Source organism: Aythya ferina, assembly GCF_964211825.1.
Source record: "Aythya ferina genome assembly, chromosome: 21".
In the NCBI taxonomy this organism is placed as follows: Eukaryota; Metazoa; Chordata; class Aves; order Anseriformes; family Anatidae; genus Aythya; species Aythya ferina.
The window spans coordinates 1,039,709-1,056,259 of NC_140319.1; the positions used below are offsets into that span (position 1 = coordinate 1,039,709).

The 16,551-nt window shown below is 52.3% G+C and overlaps 1 protein-coding gene across 4 annotated transcripts in view; it reads left to right on the plus strand.

Annotated features, from left to right (window-relative positions):
* Nucleotides 1–3,863: 3,863 nt before the first annotated feature.
* Nucleotides 3,864–16,551, plus strand: part of PLEKHM2 (pleckstrin homology and RUN domain containing M2) — a 30,680-nt gene continuing 17,992 nt past the window's right edge. For all 4 annotated transcript variants that reach the window (XM_084494853.1, XM_084494854.1, XM_084494855.1 and 1 more), the window contains exon 1: nucleotides 3,864–4,189. In XM_084494853.1, coding sequence (XP_084350979.1) covers nucleotides 4,130–4,189 — 60 coding nt within the window. In that variant the 5' untranslated portion in view covers nucleotides 3,864–4,129. The remainder of the gene's footprint in view (nucleotides 4,190–16,551) is intronic.

Genomic DNA, 16,551 nt, shown 5'->3' on the forward strand with positions numbered 1-16,551 from the left:
ACAAAGGACTCCCCGGTGCTCTAGAGTTTACAAATGACAGATAAAGGTTTCTTTGAGTAGTCATGTGGGTGCAGAAGCCACATTAAGACCAGGAGCCGGATGCAAGGAGGTGAGCATTGCATCACAACTTTCTGCACTAAAATAGCAGAAGTAATGTGACTAAACCACCACTCGTGAATTCAGCAGTTTCACCCATGTGGGTCCACTGCCTTGCTTCTCTGTAGTTCCATGGTTTTAGCATGTGCTTGGTGTTGCTTTGGCAAGTGAGCCACTTCTTGGACAGGTATGTCACCAGAATGGGATTTAGGAAACCCTGCTCTCCAGCCTGGCTTTTGATTTATTTGGTTAAGGTCGATTATCTGTTATACCTCTTCTTTTTTCTTGGAGTAAACTGAAGGGGAAGCTTCCCCCCAGAAGCAAACTGCAATGATTGCTCCACTATTAGTTAATTATCTGTGACAACCAAGCTTACTAATTACCAGGTACTATTATGATTGCCAACAAAAGCATTGAATCATGCAGAGAGGGACATGAGTGGCTGGTGGTTGCAATTCCTCACAATAGCAGCTACCAAAGGAGTGACTAGTTTTAAGCCTCTTTGTTAACAAATGAAAATGTGAAATGTTTTAAAATCAAACATTTGGGCCCAGTTATGTAAACATAGATACACTCACAGGGCTGTGGCCTGCACAATGTTAGAGATGCAGGGCTTGCTCTTCACTTATTCTGATAAATCTACCTTCTCTTCCCTATCTTTTCCTAGTCTAATTCTGATCCCTGGTGCTCTGGAGGAGTTACCTCTCCTCTTCACACTCTTCAGTAAGAGCAAACTGTCACAATACACAGCCCTTTTTTAATGTAAATTATACTGGTGCTTTTTTTTTTTTTTTTTTTTTTTTTCCTTAAATCTATCCTACTACCTTCTGAAACGTTTCTTGTCTCTAATTTTCTTCCTGGTTACTGGTGAGCTTCTTGCAGTGCCCTATGACTGCAATACATGATAAGGCATGTTACATATCTCGGGACAGTATCTTGTACTTGGTACGCGTTGCTGTAGGAGGTGAGATACACCTCAATGATTCATTCTGGCCTTCTGTCTTTTTGTGACGAGCTCCTGATGGCTCCTCTTCTTTCTGGGTAACGTTCTTCATATTAACTTTGGGCTGTAAATGCTAAGCAAAGAGCCTGCTGCTGTCCCAAAGAGTTGAAAATCTAATGGGAAGAGGGTAGGAAGCAGATGAGGATGTGGGGAGAGTGGGATGACAGCACCAGAGCTTGTGCAGGGAGAATGAGAGCCGTCTTTAAACGCAGGTGCTCCTGTGGGAGTTTCTCATGGAAAATCCATAATTGTGTGGTGGAAGCTTTAAGAGATCACAGTCACCTTGCTGGATGCAACAGGCATCTGCAAACACGTTGCTCTGCTATGCAGTCTTCTGTGGGGTGCGAGCACCAAGTGCTGTAAGGCCCAGGTATGCCAAACCTGGACAGAGAAACTGCAGTCAAAGCTAACGTCTTTGTGTTTATGTGGGAAGCAGGACAAGGGCTTGGAGTAGAACAGGTACTTGGGACATTCAAAATATCCAGGAAAACTGTAGGAGACCAGGAAGTCTGTACCATGGGATTTTACAGTTACACGTGCTGTGCTGTGTCTAGTGCCTTCAGAGCAATCAGGAATGCAAACTGATGCACTTCACTGCTGGCTGGTGTTGTGCAGCATGCTTTCCTTGTACCTCAATCATGCTTTAAATGCTAAAGTATACCAGTAAATAATGAAATTGTGTTGACTCTGGTTTGGCTTCTTCAAAGGGGCTGACACTAGCTTGCTGGCCTCTCCAGTATCCTGTTATATGTTAAGTGTTGCATGGCCAGGTCTGCTGCTCAGTAGCTGTGTGCACTTTTTTAGTGGGGTTCTGACCCTCTGTAATGTCCCACGTGAGTGTCCCACGTGAGCTTACCTTGTTCTGGCTGTGAACATTCAGCTGGAGAGCCCTCGCTTCCTTCCCTGTGTGCTGAGAATCTACAGTCACAAGCTCTGATCCTTTTTGGGGCTTGCATGGTGCACTGATTCTGCTTCTCCTGCTGCTGGTGGGCTTGGGGGGAGCCAAGAAAATAAGAGTTCTATGCTTTGGCTCTGTTTTAACCCAAGTGCATATGAACTGCGCTCTCTTTCCTTCCCTGGGAGTTTCTCCCACGGTTTCCAAAGCTGTTAAACTGGCTGGGCTGTTCCCGTAGCAGCTGCAGGAAAGGCCAGGTTTGACCTGGCACGTCAGCTCTGGCTCAGCCCATCCCTTCCCTCCCAGCAGGTTATTTACAGAGGAAGTGGTGTGAATGGTGCAGGGAATGTGCTTGTGGAGAACTGCTGGCTTTTCCTTTTTTAACTGCTTTTACTTTCAGTTCCATTTTCAGTTATTAGCATTGAATGTTGCAAGAGCAATAAGCTAGCCTCGAGTTGCAGCCCCAGCATCAGAGCCTTTCACTTGAATCTCAAGATGAGGGTTTATTACTAATTTTATTTTTTATTTCTTTATCCTCCCTTCCTAGGAAGGGAGGCTTAACTGCTGCACCCTGCACCAACTCCTCACTCTGTCCCATGATGGCTATTGGGGTTTGTATTTATTTGTTCCCAGCCCTCCCAAACAGCTGCTGCTTGTAGCAGCATTTGCAGTCTTGTCTTGACAAATTTCCTTGTCTAAATACTGATGATCAGCTGTATGAGTGCTTTTGGCTCCTACCAGGGCCCACCACATTGATCAATGACGTCAATGTGTTGATGGGCTGGTATTAAAAGGCTGCTGAACAGCAGTGGGAGATAGCCAATGGTTTCTGATGCTTTTTTCATTGGGACCCTTAGCCTGACCCCCTGTGGTGGTGGCAGGCAGGGGCCCACACAGCTTTGGCCTGAGTGACACTCATCTGGCCCATTTTAGGCCTCAAGATGCCAAGCGACCATGTGCACAAACCTTAGCAGAGCAGAGGTGGGATCCTGTATTTACCTTTTTTTTACTAGAGATGCTTGCTGCAGGACGAGAGGAAGCTTTGCTTTGGCCCTTGGTGGTTGGGTGCTATGTAGACTGCAGTTTTTCCTTCACATCACTAAGCAGTGACACAAAACGTCACTTTCTGTTGACACTGGCCCCTATCAGGCCCTGAAGCACAGCAAGGCCGTGGTGCATGCAGGGGGTCTGGCAGCCACCTTGCCTTGTGTCCCCAGACTGGGGGGCACAACGCTCCCCACCCCCTGACCCCTCACTGGGCCCCCAATGCCATCTTCCCCACAAGTCCCCTCGGAGGGCTGCACGGGACCCAGCACTGTCACCCTGTACCCCTCATCTCCCTCACGTCCCCTTGTTGGGTCCAACACCATCTCCCCTCCCTGCACCCAACACCGTTTCCCGTCACGTCCCCTTACTGAGGCCAGGGCCACGAGGGACCCGGTGCCCTCTCCCCACAAGTCCCTTCACAGGGCCCAACGCAGTCGCTCCTCACGTCCCCTTCACTGGGTCCTTACTGCCCCCTTGTGCCCCCTCACTGAGCCCAGCCTCAGGAGGGTCCCAGCACCCTCTCCCCTCACCCTCTCCCCTCACCGTGCCCAGCACCGCCGCCCCCCGCCTCCCCTCACCCGACCGCCCCCCTCGTGTCGGGGGGGGGGGGGACCGTCGGGGACCCCGCACCAGCTCCTTGCTCCCCCTCCTCCCCTCACAGCACCCGCTGCCACCTCCCCGCGCCCCGTTCTCCTCGGGGCCGCCATTTGGGGGGATGGGGGCGGCCCCGCCGGGCTCCCGGGGGCGGGCGGCGGCATTGGGGCGGGCCGGGCCCTTCTCCTCCCCCCTGACCTCAGCTGCTGGCGGAGCTCGGCGCCGTCACGAGTGCGGCCCGGCCCCGCTGCGCTCCCTCCTTCCCTGCCGGCCCCGCTCGCCGTGAGGGGCCCCGGCGCGGCCATGGCTCGCTGAACAGCGGCGGCGGCCGCCACCCCGCAGCCGGCGGGCCGGGCCGGGGCCGGGCCGGGGCAGCCGGCAGGACGGAGCCGGCCGGCGGGGGGCGGCGGGGCGGCGAGAGGGCCCGGAGGGCGGCCCGGCCCTCGGGCTCCGCCGGGCGGGCGAGGCGGCGGAGGGCGGCGGGCGCCGGCGCCATGGAGCCGGCGGAGGTGAAGGACCGCATCCTGGAGAACATCTCCCTCTCCGTCAAGAAGGTGGGCGGTGGGGCGGCCATGGGCACCCCCCCCCGGCTAAATTGCGGCCGGGGGGGCCGGGGGGAGGTCTCCCCCCCCGGGACATCGCTGACATCCCTGCGGGACCGCCCCTGCCCAAGGCCCGGGTCTGGGGTCACCGCTTTGTGACAGGACCGGGGGGGGAATGCATTTAGGGGTTGCTCTGTGTGGGGATGCCCCCAGGGACCCCCGGGCTGGGGGTCTGGGGTCGGAGGCATCCTTTTTGCTGGTGCCGTGGATCCAAGGACACCCCCGAGGAACCCAGTCGGTGGGGCTGGGGCGGCCCCTGGCAGAGGGGGGGTGTTGGTCACCCCTCCTGCACCCCCTAAAGGGACACAGCCGGGGTCACCCCGGGACCTCCTCTGCGTCCCCACTGTCAGGGACGTGCTGGGGTTCCCCCCGGGGCTCCCAATCCCAGGCTGGGGTTTCCCTTTTCCAGGGGACCTCCTCTGTGTCTGGGGCAGTCACGAGAGTGGGAAGTTCTGGGCTGAGGCCTTGCTTTTTGTCCTTCCTGGCCCAAATGTGAGCTCAGGCCTTTTCAGAGAAAGGCCAGCGACCGCAAGCTGTGCTGGGGGGAGTGAAGGCAGTTGTTTCAGTTTTCATCCCACATTCTGGAGGAAAGGAGGCCTTCTGGACTTGCTGATATTTCTCCAGTTACTGGGTTCCTGCTGCCTTTTGAAACTGGTGTTTTTCTGTGATCTGCAACATGTCCTGACACAGATTCATCCATGAAAACTTGTTACAAGAAGACTATCGTGAGTGAATTTCCAGCACAATTAAGGAAGGGATGATTTGATATTACCTCCTGGATGTAGGATGGATGTGCAAACCTCTCCCATCCTCTCTCTTTTCCTCTGTTGGTGAGCCTGTCCTCTGGTCTCCATCCTTAATTTTTAGAGGACATTAATTTTTAGGGTGAATCTCTTATCTACCTGGAAATGATGGGATGTTCATCTGGCTCCAAGCTCTGTTGTGATACTCTGTAGCTCTGACCTTGCTACCTCAGTTTCCCCATGTCCGTAAGGATACACTAGGTTCCGCTCAGGATTTGTTGGACACAATTTATTTACATTGGACATAATTTATTTACAAAGAAAATAATTTATTTACAAAGAAAATCTTTGGGATCCTTGTTTGGAAATGCTGTAAAATCAACATGGTGGGTTTTTTGGTTATTATTGTATTACTTGAGGAAGGCTCCTTGTCTACAGCTCTGCCAAGACATCTCTGCCTTGACCTGCACTGATCTCCGCCAACTGCTGTCTTGGTCCAGCAACGAAGAGGGATTTTTGGATTTTTCAGTCGTGCCAGTTTGCTTTCCTGTTCAGTTCCAAGTAGGAAAGCTCGGGGAAATGAAGGAGACACCAGGCTGATGGACCTATTAATACCATCCCAGTGAAACCAAGTTCAACCACATGGCAAAAGTCCAGCACTGGCACACCCCTGTGTTTTACCCCGGGATGCAATTCTGCTTCCTCAGGGAGACTGCTTCCCTTCAGCAATGGAATTGCTAATTTTTCCCAGCATTTTCCTGTCTTCATCCCTTGACTCTCTGACATTTTTCTTTTCTCTGTGTTAGTGGGAAGAATAAGATAGTAGGTTAGAACAGGTACGCCTTTCCCACACCCTCGCTGTGCTTTGGGAGATCCTCATCTTGTTCATCCTCTGCTCCCTGCCTCTTGAGTAATGACTCCTGGTTGCTGGGGTTGTGTCATGAGGTGTGGAGACTTTTCCAAGTATTACCTCTGATTTCAAAAGCTTTCTAGCTGTGTAGGCAGATCACTCCTTACTCTTGCTGTTGTTGCAGGTTTGATTTGTGGAGCAGAGGGTTTGGATGTGTTTGTGACAATGTGTGCACCTTTCTGCAATGCTTTTTGGCCAAATAATAGGCTTTCTTCTCTTAGCTTCAGACCTGAGGAAGAGTTTGTGGATGCTCAGTGGTCAAGTTGCTTTAGAAAGAGACCTCGCCTTGAGACTGGATGGAATTGGGACAAAAGCAAACCAGCACTGAAGGCTGAGATACTTGGTTCCATAGCTGCCTTTGAGTAGCAGCAGAAAGCGTGTTTTTTCTAAGTAGCACAAGGAAAACCATCCAGATGCTCATCAGCTTCCTTCTGCCTCAGACGGGGAGCACAACAAGCAGCAGCACAGGGCTGCGCAGGGCCCATGCCACAGGGAGCTGCTCTGGTTTCTTGTGCCACCATCGCTTGAAGCAGGTCCGGGTGCGCTTCTGAATTCCAGGAGCACAGTGAGTAAATTCTGTACAAATGGACAGCAGAAAAAATGCTTTGATTCCACACAAGTGAATCCCTTGAACCTCAGTGATTGGGAATATGTAGAAATATCTGAGGGCTAGAACATCAGCTGGAAAAATAGGGGTGCAAACCTCCTCGGAGAGGATAATTATAAACCCGCGGGTCTCTCCATGTGATACCCAAGGGCCTGATCATGCGCTTCCACCGTACCTCGGAGATCAGGGGTAGTTCTACCCTTGACAGCAGAGGTGAAAGGTCAGGCCTCAGCGGCCAAGAGAGAGGCAAAACATCAAATTTAGAGACTCATAAATTGTCCCTCTAGCTGGAGAGATGTAGGAAGGCTTCAGGAGGGGCTGGGGGAGCTCAGCACTGGCGAGTCGGGTCCCTGCTTTGATTCAAACACACACCTGGGAGAAGTGTGAGGACAGCCTTGATTTCCCCATCTATAGCTTGTCCTCTCTGACCGAAATAAAACAATTCGGAGGGCGATGCTTTTTGCTCTGGTTGTATGGACAGTATCGCCCTGTGGCGCTCATTACTTCTGTCTTGTGCCTGTTTCTTTTCCCCTTCCCCACCCAGTGCTCCCTCACCCTGCTAAGAGGGCTGTGCTCCAGCACAAATTACTGTGCGACTTGATGCCTAGCTCTTATTTTCTTTAATGAGTGAGGGATTTATTGAGGCAAAAGCTGCAGACGGTCAAGTTTTGGCTGGGTGTGCATTCACCCCTTGGATGCATCCTTTCCGTGAGGGGTGCAGACCCCTGTCCGCTCTGGGACTACTTTTCCTCTAGCAGATGTTGCTGTGAGTGGCAGCAGCAGGGCGAGCGCTGCAGCTGAACTTTTGCTGTGATAAGCACACTAGAAATGCTGACAGCTTCATACCCATCCTTGGCCAACCATCTCCTGGTAGCTCTGAGTTATCACAGATGACCTGATCCACGCTGAAGCTGGTAGCGTAAACGTTTTTTGTTCTTTGTTTGGCTTTCTGTGCTGTCCTGGACGTTGCAGAGGGTTAAGGAGAGACTTATTGCTGCCTTGTCTGTGGTTAGGTGGCCAGAACGCAGAGTTCTTAAACAACGCTCATTGCTGCCAATTCGGGGAGCTGAACAAAATTCATAAAGAGCTCAAAATCCAAGATTCTGGGGCTCTTCTCTGTTTTTCAGGCTTTCTTTGTGGCTTTGAAGGACACATTACCACAAACAGCTGATCCTTGGTGCATGTCAATCAGGTGGAGTGTTTTTTTTTGCCGATGTTGCAAGAGTTCTTGCCAGAAGCTCTGGCTCTGTTCCGTTTATGCATGACTTTGGGAAAGTTTCCACTTCTCCCCACAGGCCGGGGTGCCAGTGAATTAATGCTGTGCCATTTCTGCCTGTCTCCACATCTGATTTTCAGCTCCGTACCAGTGAAATGCCATTGCAGCCCCCCAGGCTCCCTGAACTCTGCTCTGTGGCATCTCCTGCGCAGCGAGGGAAGGAAGATCTGGGCACGGCTTGGTCCCCCCATCCTGGAGAGGAGCAGGTAGTGCTGGCGTGGAGCATCCCTCCCCAAAACGCAGAGGGGATGCACCCACCTCTGGGGGGTGCGTTGATTTAGCCAAGCTGCCATGACACCGAGGTGGCAGTTCTGGAGATGCGAAAGAGCCTGAAGAGCAGCTTGCCTCCTGCTTCCTGTTGAGGGGCACCTCGCTGGCGGTAAGACCACAGGGGTTTATCTCTGTCAGGGTATTTCCTCTCGCTCGTTTGTGTTTGCTCCAAGCCACATCCGCTGTCACTGCTGGGAGCATGCAGCAGGAATTGATGCCTGTCCGTGCGCAGCGCTCCTGCTCGCAAACCTGTACCAGGCTCACCGGCTGCCAGAGCACAAGGACGGGGCTCGATCTCCCTTTGCTGAAGCCAGCAATGATTTTGTGGAGCTGCGAATACACGAGGATCCCTCAGGTGCTTCAATGCTCGCAGCACTGATGCTCTGTGTGTTTTGGGTGTCCTCTAAGGGCTTTGCCACTGCTTGGTGAGCAAACAAAGCTGCTTGCTGTGGTCCGGCTGAGAGTGCAGCAGTGAGGCCCCGTGAGTATTTCAGGGCTTTTTTCTCAAAATTCCTAATGTGTCCTGGCACAGGCCTGGTGATAATACAACTGCCAGCAACAACCTGGTAAGAAGATTGGATTTTTTGGTACCAAAACTGACTCTTTATGCCAAGGGGAGGCATTTCTCAAAATCAGCTCAGGACCTGCTGATGGACAAGGCTATTATAGCCTTTTTTCTGGGGGAAAAAATCTGTTTGTTCTTCTCCTGCTAGCACAAAGCATTCTGCTGAGAGAGAAGTTGGTTCGGAAGGCCAGGTTTTTTGTAGAAGGAGCAATGCACCATGCCTCTGAGGCAGCCTGCCTCCGATTTCATGAATTCTGTGAGCGTGACACGGCTGCTGAGTGGTTACAGCTTTTCCCACTTCTGATACCCTGGTCCAATAGGAGTAACCCAAGTAACTTTGTGCCAGAAGACTTTGTCTGCAGGGAGAGATTCAAAGCGCTGAATGCCTGGAGTGTGAGTAAGCAGCAGCTATCTGGGAGAGCAGCAGCGTTACAGGGCACAAACCCCCTGTGCTCACTTGTTTTAGTGTGTTTACCAACTGGACTTGTTTTTCCTTCCTGTGAAATCTGTTTTCTGTTGTGCTGAGCATGTGACCTTTCAGCCCGCCTTCAGCTAACACGGGGATCCTGTTCCTCAGCAGCTGTGTGCAGTCCCAAGGGCTCTGCTGGCCACGTCTGACAAAAAGCACCGCTGGCAGGTAGCTTCCCTCCAGCCTTGCTAGCCAGCTCTGCGCCCACTCCCTGCTCACCACTGCAGAAAGAATGAACCTCAAACAACGGAAAACCCTGGAAAAAGCCTTTGGGGTGTGGGAGCTGCCAAGTGTACGTGTCGCAGGAGGTGACAGTCTTACTGGGTTGCACTCAGCTGGACAAATGCCGCAAAGCTCCATATTTCTAGACACGAAGCATCCTTCCTGTGGGTTTCAGCTTTGCCTCTTTCAGGCTTCTGTCTCTGCACATCACGAGCATGCTTTCTCTTATGGCTGCTCCAGCAACACTGGCGGTGCCTCAAGGTGCTGATGCATGTGCATCATCCCATGTGCTTCGTCAGGGAAGTGCCAGCACCCAGGCAGGGGGTGCTGAGTGCAGGGTGGGAAGCCGAGCTCTGAGGCCAGTGCTGGTCTGGAAGCTGTCTGTAAGAAATGTTGAGTCAGGTCACGTGTGCAGCCCCCAGGACATCCTGCCAGAGCTGAAGTTTCTGGGCTCTAAGTTGTGTTGTACAGGTTTCTGTCTTGATTGGTAAAGGGAGCAGCAGACCAACATCCCTGCCTTGAAATTCAGCCCACTTCTGTAGGTGGTACGGAGGTTGCAGAGGAGTTTGGCCTCCCCTTTACCATTTGCCATGTATGTCTGTACTCTCCTGAGCAGGCATGAGAGAGCTGATTGTGCCTGTCTTTGTTTATCCATCTTCAGTGTCTGTCCTGTCCCTTGCTGATGCCTCTTCCTTTGGGGCTGGAGCTCCAGGTTTGTTTCTTGAGGGTGAACTGCTGTGGGTGAAGCTGCAGACATCACGCCAAGACCCAGAGCTGTCTCCTTGATTAGAAGTTTTTAATCACATTTTTAGGCAGCGTTTAGGCTGCATTCACGGGAAACCATGGGGTTTTGCCCTTGCTGTATAGGGCTGTGCTGCCCAGTAACGTGCCCCAGCTCCCAGCCAGCTGAGCAGTGCGGTGGAAGGGCAGGTGCTGGGAGCAGGCTTGGGGAGGTTCGGAGCCTTGCGGAGGGTTTGCATCTCCAAAACACTGCCTGCAAAGAAAGCCACCTCCTTGATAGATCGGAGGAGCTCTTTCCAGACGTTCAGGAAGGTAGCAGGAGGACAGGAATGGAGGCAGAAAGAAGGCTGCAGCAATCTGTGTTATGTTTTGGCTGCCTGCTTGCTGCTTTGTGGTGTTCCTTTTGTTTTGCTTCCTTGCAAATGGGGAAAACCCTTTGCCAGTCCTTGTGCTGTGGCTGGGAAAGTGGGGCTTGGAAGCATCCCTTGCCTTTCCCATACAGCGAGTGCAGTGGTTGGGGTAGGAGCTGAGCTGGAGGAATGCAAGGGGTTGCCCAATGGGTCGGTTTGCTTTTCTTCTTCAGTGTTTGTCTTGCCAGGGAAATGCCAAGCAGAACAAGGGAAACGAGCTTGGTGCTGGAAAGCTGCTAGTGAAGTGTCTGCAAGCCAGATGTGAGGAGGGGAGGTAAAGACTTGGCTGGACTGTGGCCAGCCGTGAATAGTGCAGGCGGGTCCGGAGACTGGATTTCAGTCAGGTTGTGGGAGTGCTGGAGAGGTTTCAATGCACCACCACGAGAACGATTCGATTTGGAGAACGGGCTCCTGCGTAGCTGCCGCAGCTCGGCTCACTCAGTTTATTCAGGAGAGTGGTGCTGGTCCCTGCAGGGGGTTACCTGCAGACACAGGAGGTAAGGACATTTTGATCTAAATGCCAGAAATCCCAGGAAACGAGGACTCAAGGAAGACTCCTTCGATCTTGCTGATGACATTCTCAAGAGGAGGATAATCAAACGCCAGAGCAATTTTGTGGCTTCAGCATAACATGGAGGCTGCGAGGCGTGAGTGGGTGTTGTTCTCGCAGCCATTCCTGGAAACTTGGCTCAAGGGGCAGTGCTGATGCATTTTTTGGGGTGCTGTGGGTCTCCTTCCACGTGGACCTCGGGGTTGAGTGCATTACCTGGATGGTTCCGTGGCCCTGCATCAAGAAGCAAGCCCTTGTCAGGACTCACGAAGGACCTGGGTGTTTCCTTCTCCACAGTGTCTTCCTGTAGTATTCCAGGAGGTGACGGCATCTTTAAGAACATTGTCTGTCAAACAGCTACCGACGCATCAGAACTATTCCTCAGCCTGACAAACACTGCAGATCCCTTCTTCTGTTGGGGTAACCAGTGCAAAGCAGGGATGGAGAGGGGAGGACCTGACCGGTGGGGTTTTTGGCATCTCACCTTGCGCTATGAGAACACTGCAAATGGGCCTTGAGAGCTGATGCAGTTAGTAGGCTATAAAATCCTGCGAGGAACATCCTTTCTTGTGTGTGCCAGCGTGGGGTGTGGCGTATTACTACAAAAAACATGCCATTTACAATCAACTCTTGATTAATAAACAGCAATTAAATCCACCCTCTCCTCAATGGGATGAGGTGCAGCAGGAGCTCTTCCTTTATCCCCCTCCACTCCAATAAGCTTTCCTTTCCCTTTGGACAAACACCCTTCTGCTCTGCCTTCTTCTCGAGTGTGTTTATCTTGCCAGCCTTGAGTACTTGGGCTCAGGAGGAGCTTCGGTAACCGGTTTGCAGCAGCAGGTTTTGCTCCACGCTGTTGCAACACCAGCGGACACGATGGGCTGCGGAGTGGTCTCAAGCTGACAGACGCTCTTGGTGGATCGCAGGGATGCCTTCTGGATGCCGACAGCACTTATTTTGGCTGCAGGAATGTCTATAAATAGCCCCGGGCTGAGAGTCAAGGCGTTTGCAGGGCACCGTGTGCTGCATGAGTCCTCAGCCTGAGGCTTCGGCCATTCATCGTGGCACCCACCTGGTTTTGGGGTGCAGAGGGGCCGAGGGGAAAAGCTTCTCACCAGAACCCCCCAAGATGAATGCTCTGCTGGAGCGTTGTGCTTGGTAAATTCTTTTTAACCTTACTGCTTGTCTCCTTCCTGGTGCTCCTGGCTCCAGCCCTTCTCACTGCCCAGGTATGTCAGGGAGCTGCTTTGTGGATGCTTCACATGTGAAGAGCTGGAGTTTGATCACCACTTCCCGAACAGGTCCATCCACCACGCAGTGATTAGGGAGAGCTTGGTTTCAAATTGTTTGTTTGTGTTTTATGGCAATTTGCAGGGGAGAAGTAAACACAGCAGATAAATGCATGGTAACTCGGAGGTAGGGAGGCGCATTACATATCGCGTACAGCTCCGAGCACGCTGTGCTGTCCAGCTCTAGCAAGCAGGCAAGTTCCTAGCGTGGCATTTTTCAATGCAGGCTGTTTGTGTTGGAGCAGAGCTGCTTGCTGTGGTGGTGCAAAGCTTTATTTTTCATTTGGTAGGGAAGTAGGTTTAAACAGACCATCTCTCAGGGCATCCCCACATGTATCTGCATTTTAGAAAACCTGCAGGGTCACAGGTAAGTGTTAACAACAGCGTGCTGTGCCCCTCACACCCTGCTGGTACTTTCCAGCCCCCTGCAATATTCATGCCTCTGCCATTTTTTCAGGGTAGTGTCCCAGCACCCCTCCCTGTGCTGCACAATTGGTGTCAGGTTATGGGAACGTCCATCCTAGGGGGGGTGGAGAACGTGTCCGTGGCCTGCACCGAAATGTTTGTGGTCTGAATTTGTGCAGATCTCAGGTTAGTTGGATTTGGGGCAGGCCAGGTGCTCTGGGAAATGACGCAACCAGATTTTGCTCCTCAGCTCGGAAACGAGTGCTGGCAGTGGACACACAGCGCATCTTCCCATGGAAGGACTGGCTGGTGCTTCTCTGTGGGAAGCCTGGCCCTCCCCTGCCTTCTGCATCTGGAGCCAGCTATAAAATGGCCCAGGTGACACAAACTACTGTCACCACTCTGAAATGCGGTGTCTTCAGGGCCTGGCATGACAGGGATGCTGCGTCAAGACTCAACTAGTGAGCAAACATACGAAATAGCTATTTTGCTGCTTCTCTTCAGTTTGCTTTGTAGTTCATTCGCAATTTCGTCGTACCTTTCCTCTGTGTGTGTCTTTCCAAATAGAAGACGCCTCCCGATCAGCTCCTGCAAGTCGCAGCCTTTCGCCACCCTCGCCACAGGGCTGGCTCCACCCCGGAGATCCCAGGGCTTGCTCCGTCTTGTTGCCTCCGTGGGAGCTCAGTGGGGACTCAGCGCTCTCTCTGGGCACCCTGTGCAAAACCCAGCTCCCTGGCTGTGCAGTTAAGGCCGCCTGGGCACATCGTGTGGCCGGGAGGCAGGCTGGAGATGTGCCCAAGTGAAGAGATAGACACACAGGGACAAGGATGAGGGACGATGATATGAAGATCAGGAGGTGAGAAGACCCGTGCTACAAGGAGCAGGCAGGGCTTGGAGCAGGGCAAACCAGCTGCATTGCAGTCTGTGTGTTTTTTTCCCTCCTGCTGATCTCTTTCTGGGGCTCATTGTGCTCCAGCAGCCTGTGCGTGTCCTTTGCTTGGGGCTACAAGCCATTGGCCCTGTTTTCTTCAGGGGACGCAGTAGAAATGTCCCTATCCCTTGATGCCATGCTGCCTGGAGAACGCGGTGGCAGAGCTCTGTGCAGGAGCAACCCCTCGGTGCGCTTCCCTGCACTGGCACAAGCAGCAGCTCAGACGCGGCCGTGACTCAGAGCACTCAAATCGCCCCGGGAGGAGCCACCACGTGCCTGCTTCCTGCTCACAGCACCCCGTGGCCCCGTGATGGTGCACCAGGCAGTCACACGAGCTCGTCTTCTGCCTCCTGACATGGCACGGACTGGACGGGGGCTGCTTGGGGTGGGTTTGCTCTGGACATTGCAATGAGCAAAAGTCGGCAGTGGGTGCGCTGCAGGTTGGTGCTTGGCCTCTGACTTCCCAAAAAAAAGCCGTGCAGAGTTCTCCTGTTCCCTAACCTACATGAAGCAAGACCAGCGTTGTTGCAACAGTGCTGCCAGCGACGTTGACTCCTGGGGCAGGAGGGAGGGTAAAGGTAGCACTGAGTCTTAATATAATGTGGAATCATCCGTTAAAAACTTAGGTCCTTTCTTGGGGGAAGATTCAGCTTTTTTAAGAAATGGAAAACAATTTTTCCAGAAATACCCAGCTGCTTCTCACCACTCGGAGATGCAGAGATGGGACAATCCCCTGGGTTTGGCAGCGGTTTGCAAGGGGACGTGTGCTGAACCTCTGCTGCTGACAGGAGCTGGTCAGTCCATGTAGGAGCTGGAGAGCTGGAAACCATGAACTGGCTGTGGGAAGGACTGTAACAAAGATCTAGGCTATTTTGGGGAAGGAAGGAAAGAAAAAGAGGAAGTGCTTCTTCGCTCATCTCTTTCTCTGCACGGAATCTCTCTGTAAAGGGGAGCTCATCCAGCTGGTGGCAGAGCTCAGAGTTCCCTCTGCGATGACCTCCCCGAGCTGTGTGCACAGCGCCTGCCTGAGTGGCGCCTTGTTTTTCCCCACTGATGTGGTAAGCTAATGTAAGGCCTGCTTTTATTTTAATTCTTTTTCCCCTAGCTGTCCCCCACAGCTGCATTGCCTCAAGTGAGCACAGAGCCTGCAGAAAAACCCCAAACAGACGTTGCGGCCGCAGTGCAGCAGGAGGACCCGCAGCAGAGGGTGCCCTAGCCCTCTGCATAGGCAACAGCGTGGCTGGGACAAGCCAGGATTTTCTGCCTTCAGTTCCTGGCTCACATCCCACAAGGCAGGGGCTTTCCTTCCTGCCTCTGTTTCCCCAAAAAGGGATATTTTAGTGACTCTCCATTCCAGGCAGCTCTCGGAGAACATGCAGTGTGTGAGCACTCTGTGTTGATAGTATGTATGGCAGAACGAACCTGGGGATGAAAGAAGGGATTTCTATTTTGCATTTCTTTCCAAATAGTGTAGAAAAGCCACATCCCTGACTCCAGGGGGCTGGAGGAGGATCCCGTGCCCCCAAATCAAACAGAGGCTTACGTGTGAAAGCCTTTGTGATCCCTCATGGCTCGTTTACCCATCGCCTGGGGGATATGGCTCTAAATTTACATTTTGTTTCCTCCTCAAGTGTCCTTGCTGTGGGAAGGAATGTGCTTAAAACTGCTGATTGCAGATAGCTCCTGAAATAGTTCTTGAATAGTGGGATTTCAGGCCATTCTCCTCCTTGCTTGGACCTGGGCTGCCTACTAATACTGTAAATCTTCTGAGACAGCTTCTTCCTCTAAAATGTGGAAGAGCTGAAGAGCTGCTGAGCTAGAATGCATTGGCTCTCGCCTGGGTGTAGTGAGAGTCTGTGCACCTATGGCTGGCTCTGCATTATCGCGCTTTGTGTTCCCCGGGGCATTTATCTTCTTGGTGGGACTGGGACAGATGAATTGTGCTGTGCGATCAGATGAGGGAATCTGGCTGTGATTCTTCCAGCTCAGCAGTTCTTTCCCACGTCAGGGCTGGGACCAGCTCCGTGCAGGAACACGCCTGGCTCTCCCATCTTACCTAAGAGCTGCCTTCCTCCACAGAGATTAAAGATCTTTTAGCTTCGCCCCGCTCCCAGCCTGATATATTCATATTTTTAGCAGTGCTGTTGGAACAGTTCCCCAGGTGCTGTGAGGGTTTTCGCTAGCCCCTTGGTAAGTTTCACATCAGGACTGGATGATTTTCTGAAAGAGCTGCTCTGGCTGTAGCAGTAATTCAGGAGGATAAACCAGTTTCTGGTTTCTGGGGACAAGTCAGACCTGACAAGCACAACACCATCCAGTTTTATAGAACATAAACTTTGTTTTTGTCTCTATATGGAGCCTGCAGTATCTCACCTGCTCTTGCTGGAGTACTAAAGGGTTGCTGGTAACTGGCAGAACAGGGCTCACTTTGGTGATGTGGGAGCTGCAGATGGGCTGAATCACCACCGAGCAGTGGTTGATGTGGTCATGGTCACTGCTTCATGCGCTCTCACAGATGAGGCACAAACTGTCTTCTGTTCAGATCAGGGTAGGAAGGCTCTGTCCTGTATATTTCTGGAGAAAATTGTGAGCACATGGGTGTTGTGCTGGAGTCCTCATCAAAACCCCTTGGCTGCAAGAAGCCAGAGAACCGCGCTGGGAAGCAGATGATGCAGGTGTTACAAAAACAAGGAAGTTTCCAGCTTGTTGGAGCAGCGCGGTTTTCTTGATAGAAACCCGTGACTTGGAAAGGACACCTCTAAACATGTTCTTCTGTGCATATTTTTATTTCTTTGAATCTAACATGTAACTGGTGAGGCTTGGCAAAGAGGTATCAGGTGCCAAAATAAGGTATGTGTAGGTGATGAGTTGTCATGGCTCAGCTGAACCATTGCCAACCAGAGCAAATAAACGTGGCCTATGCAGC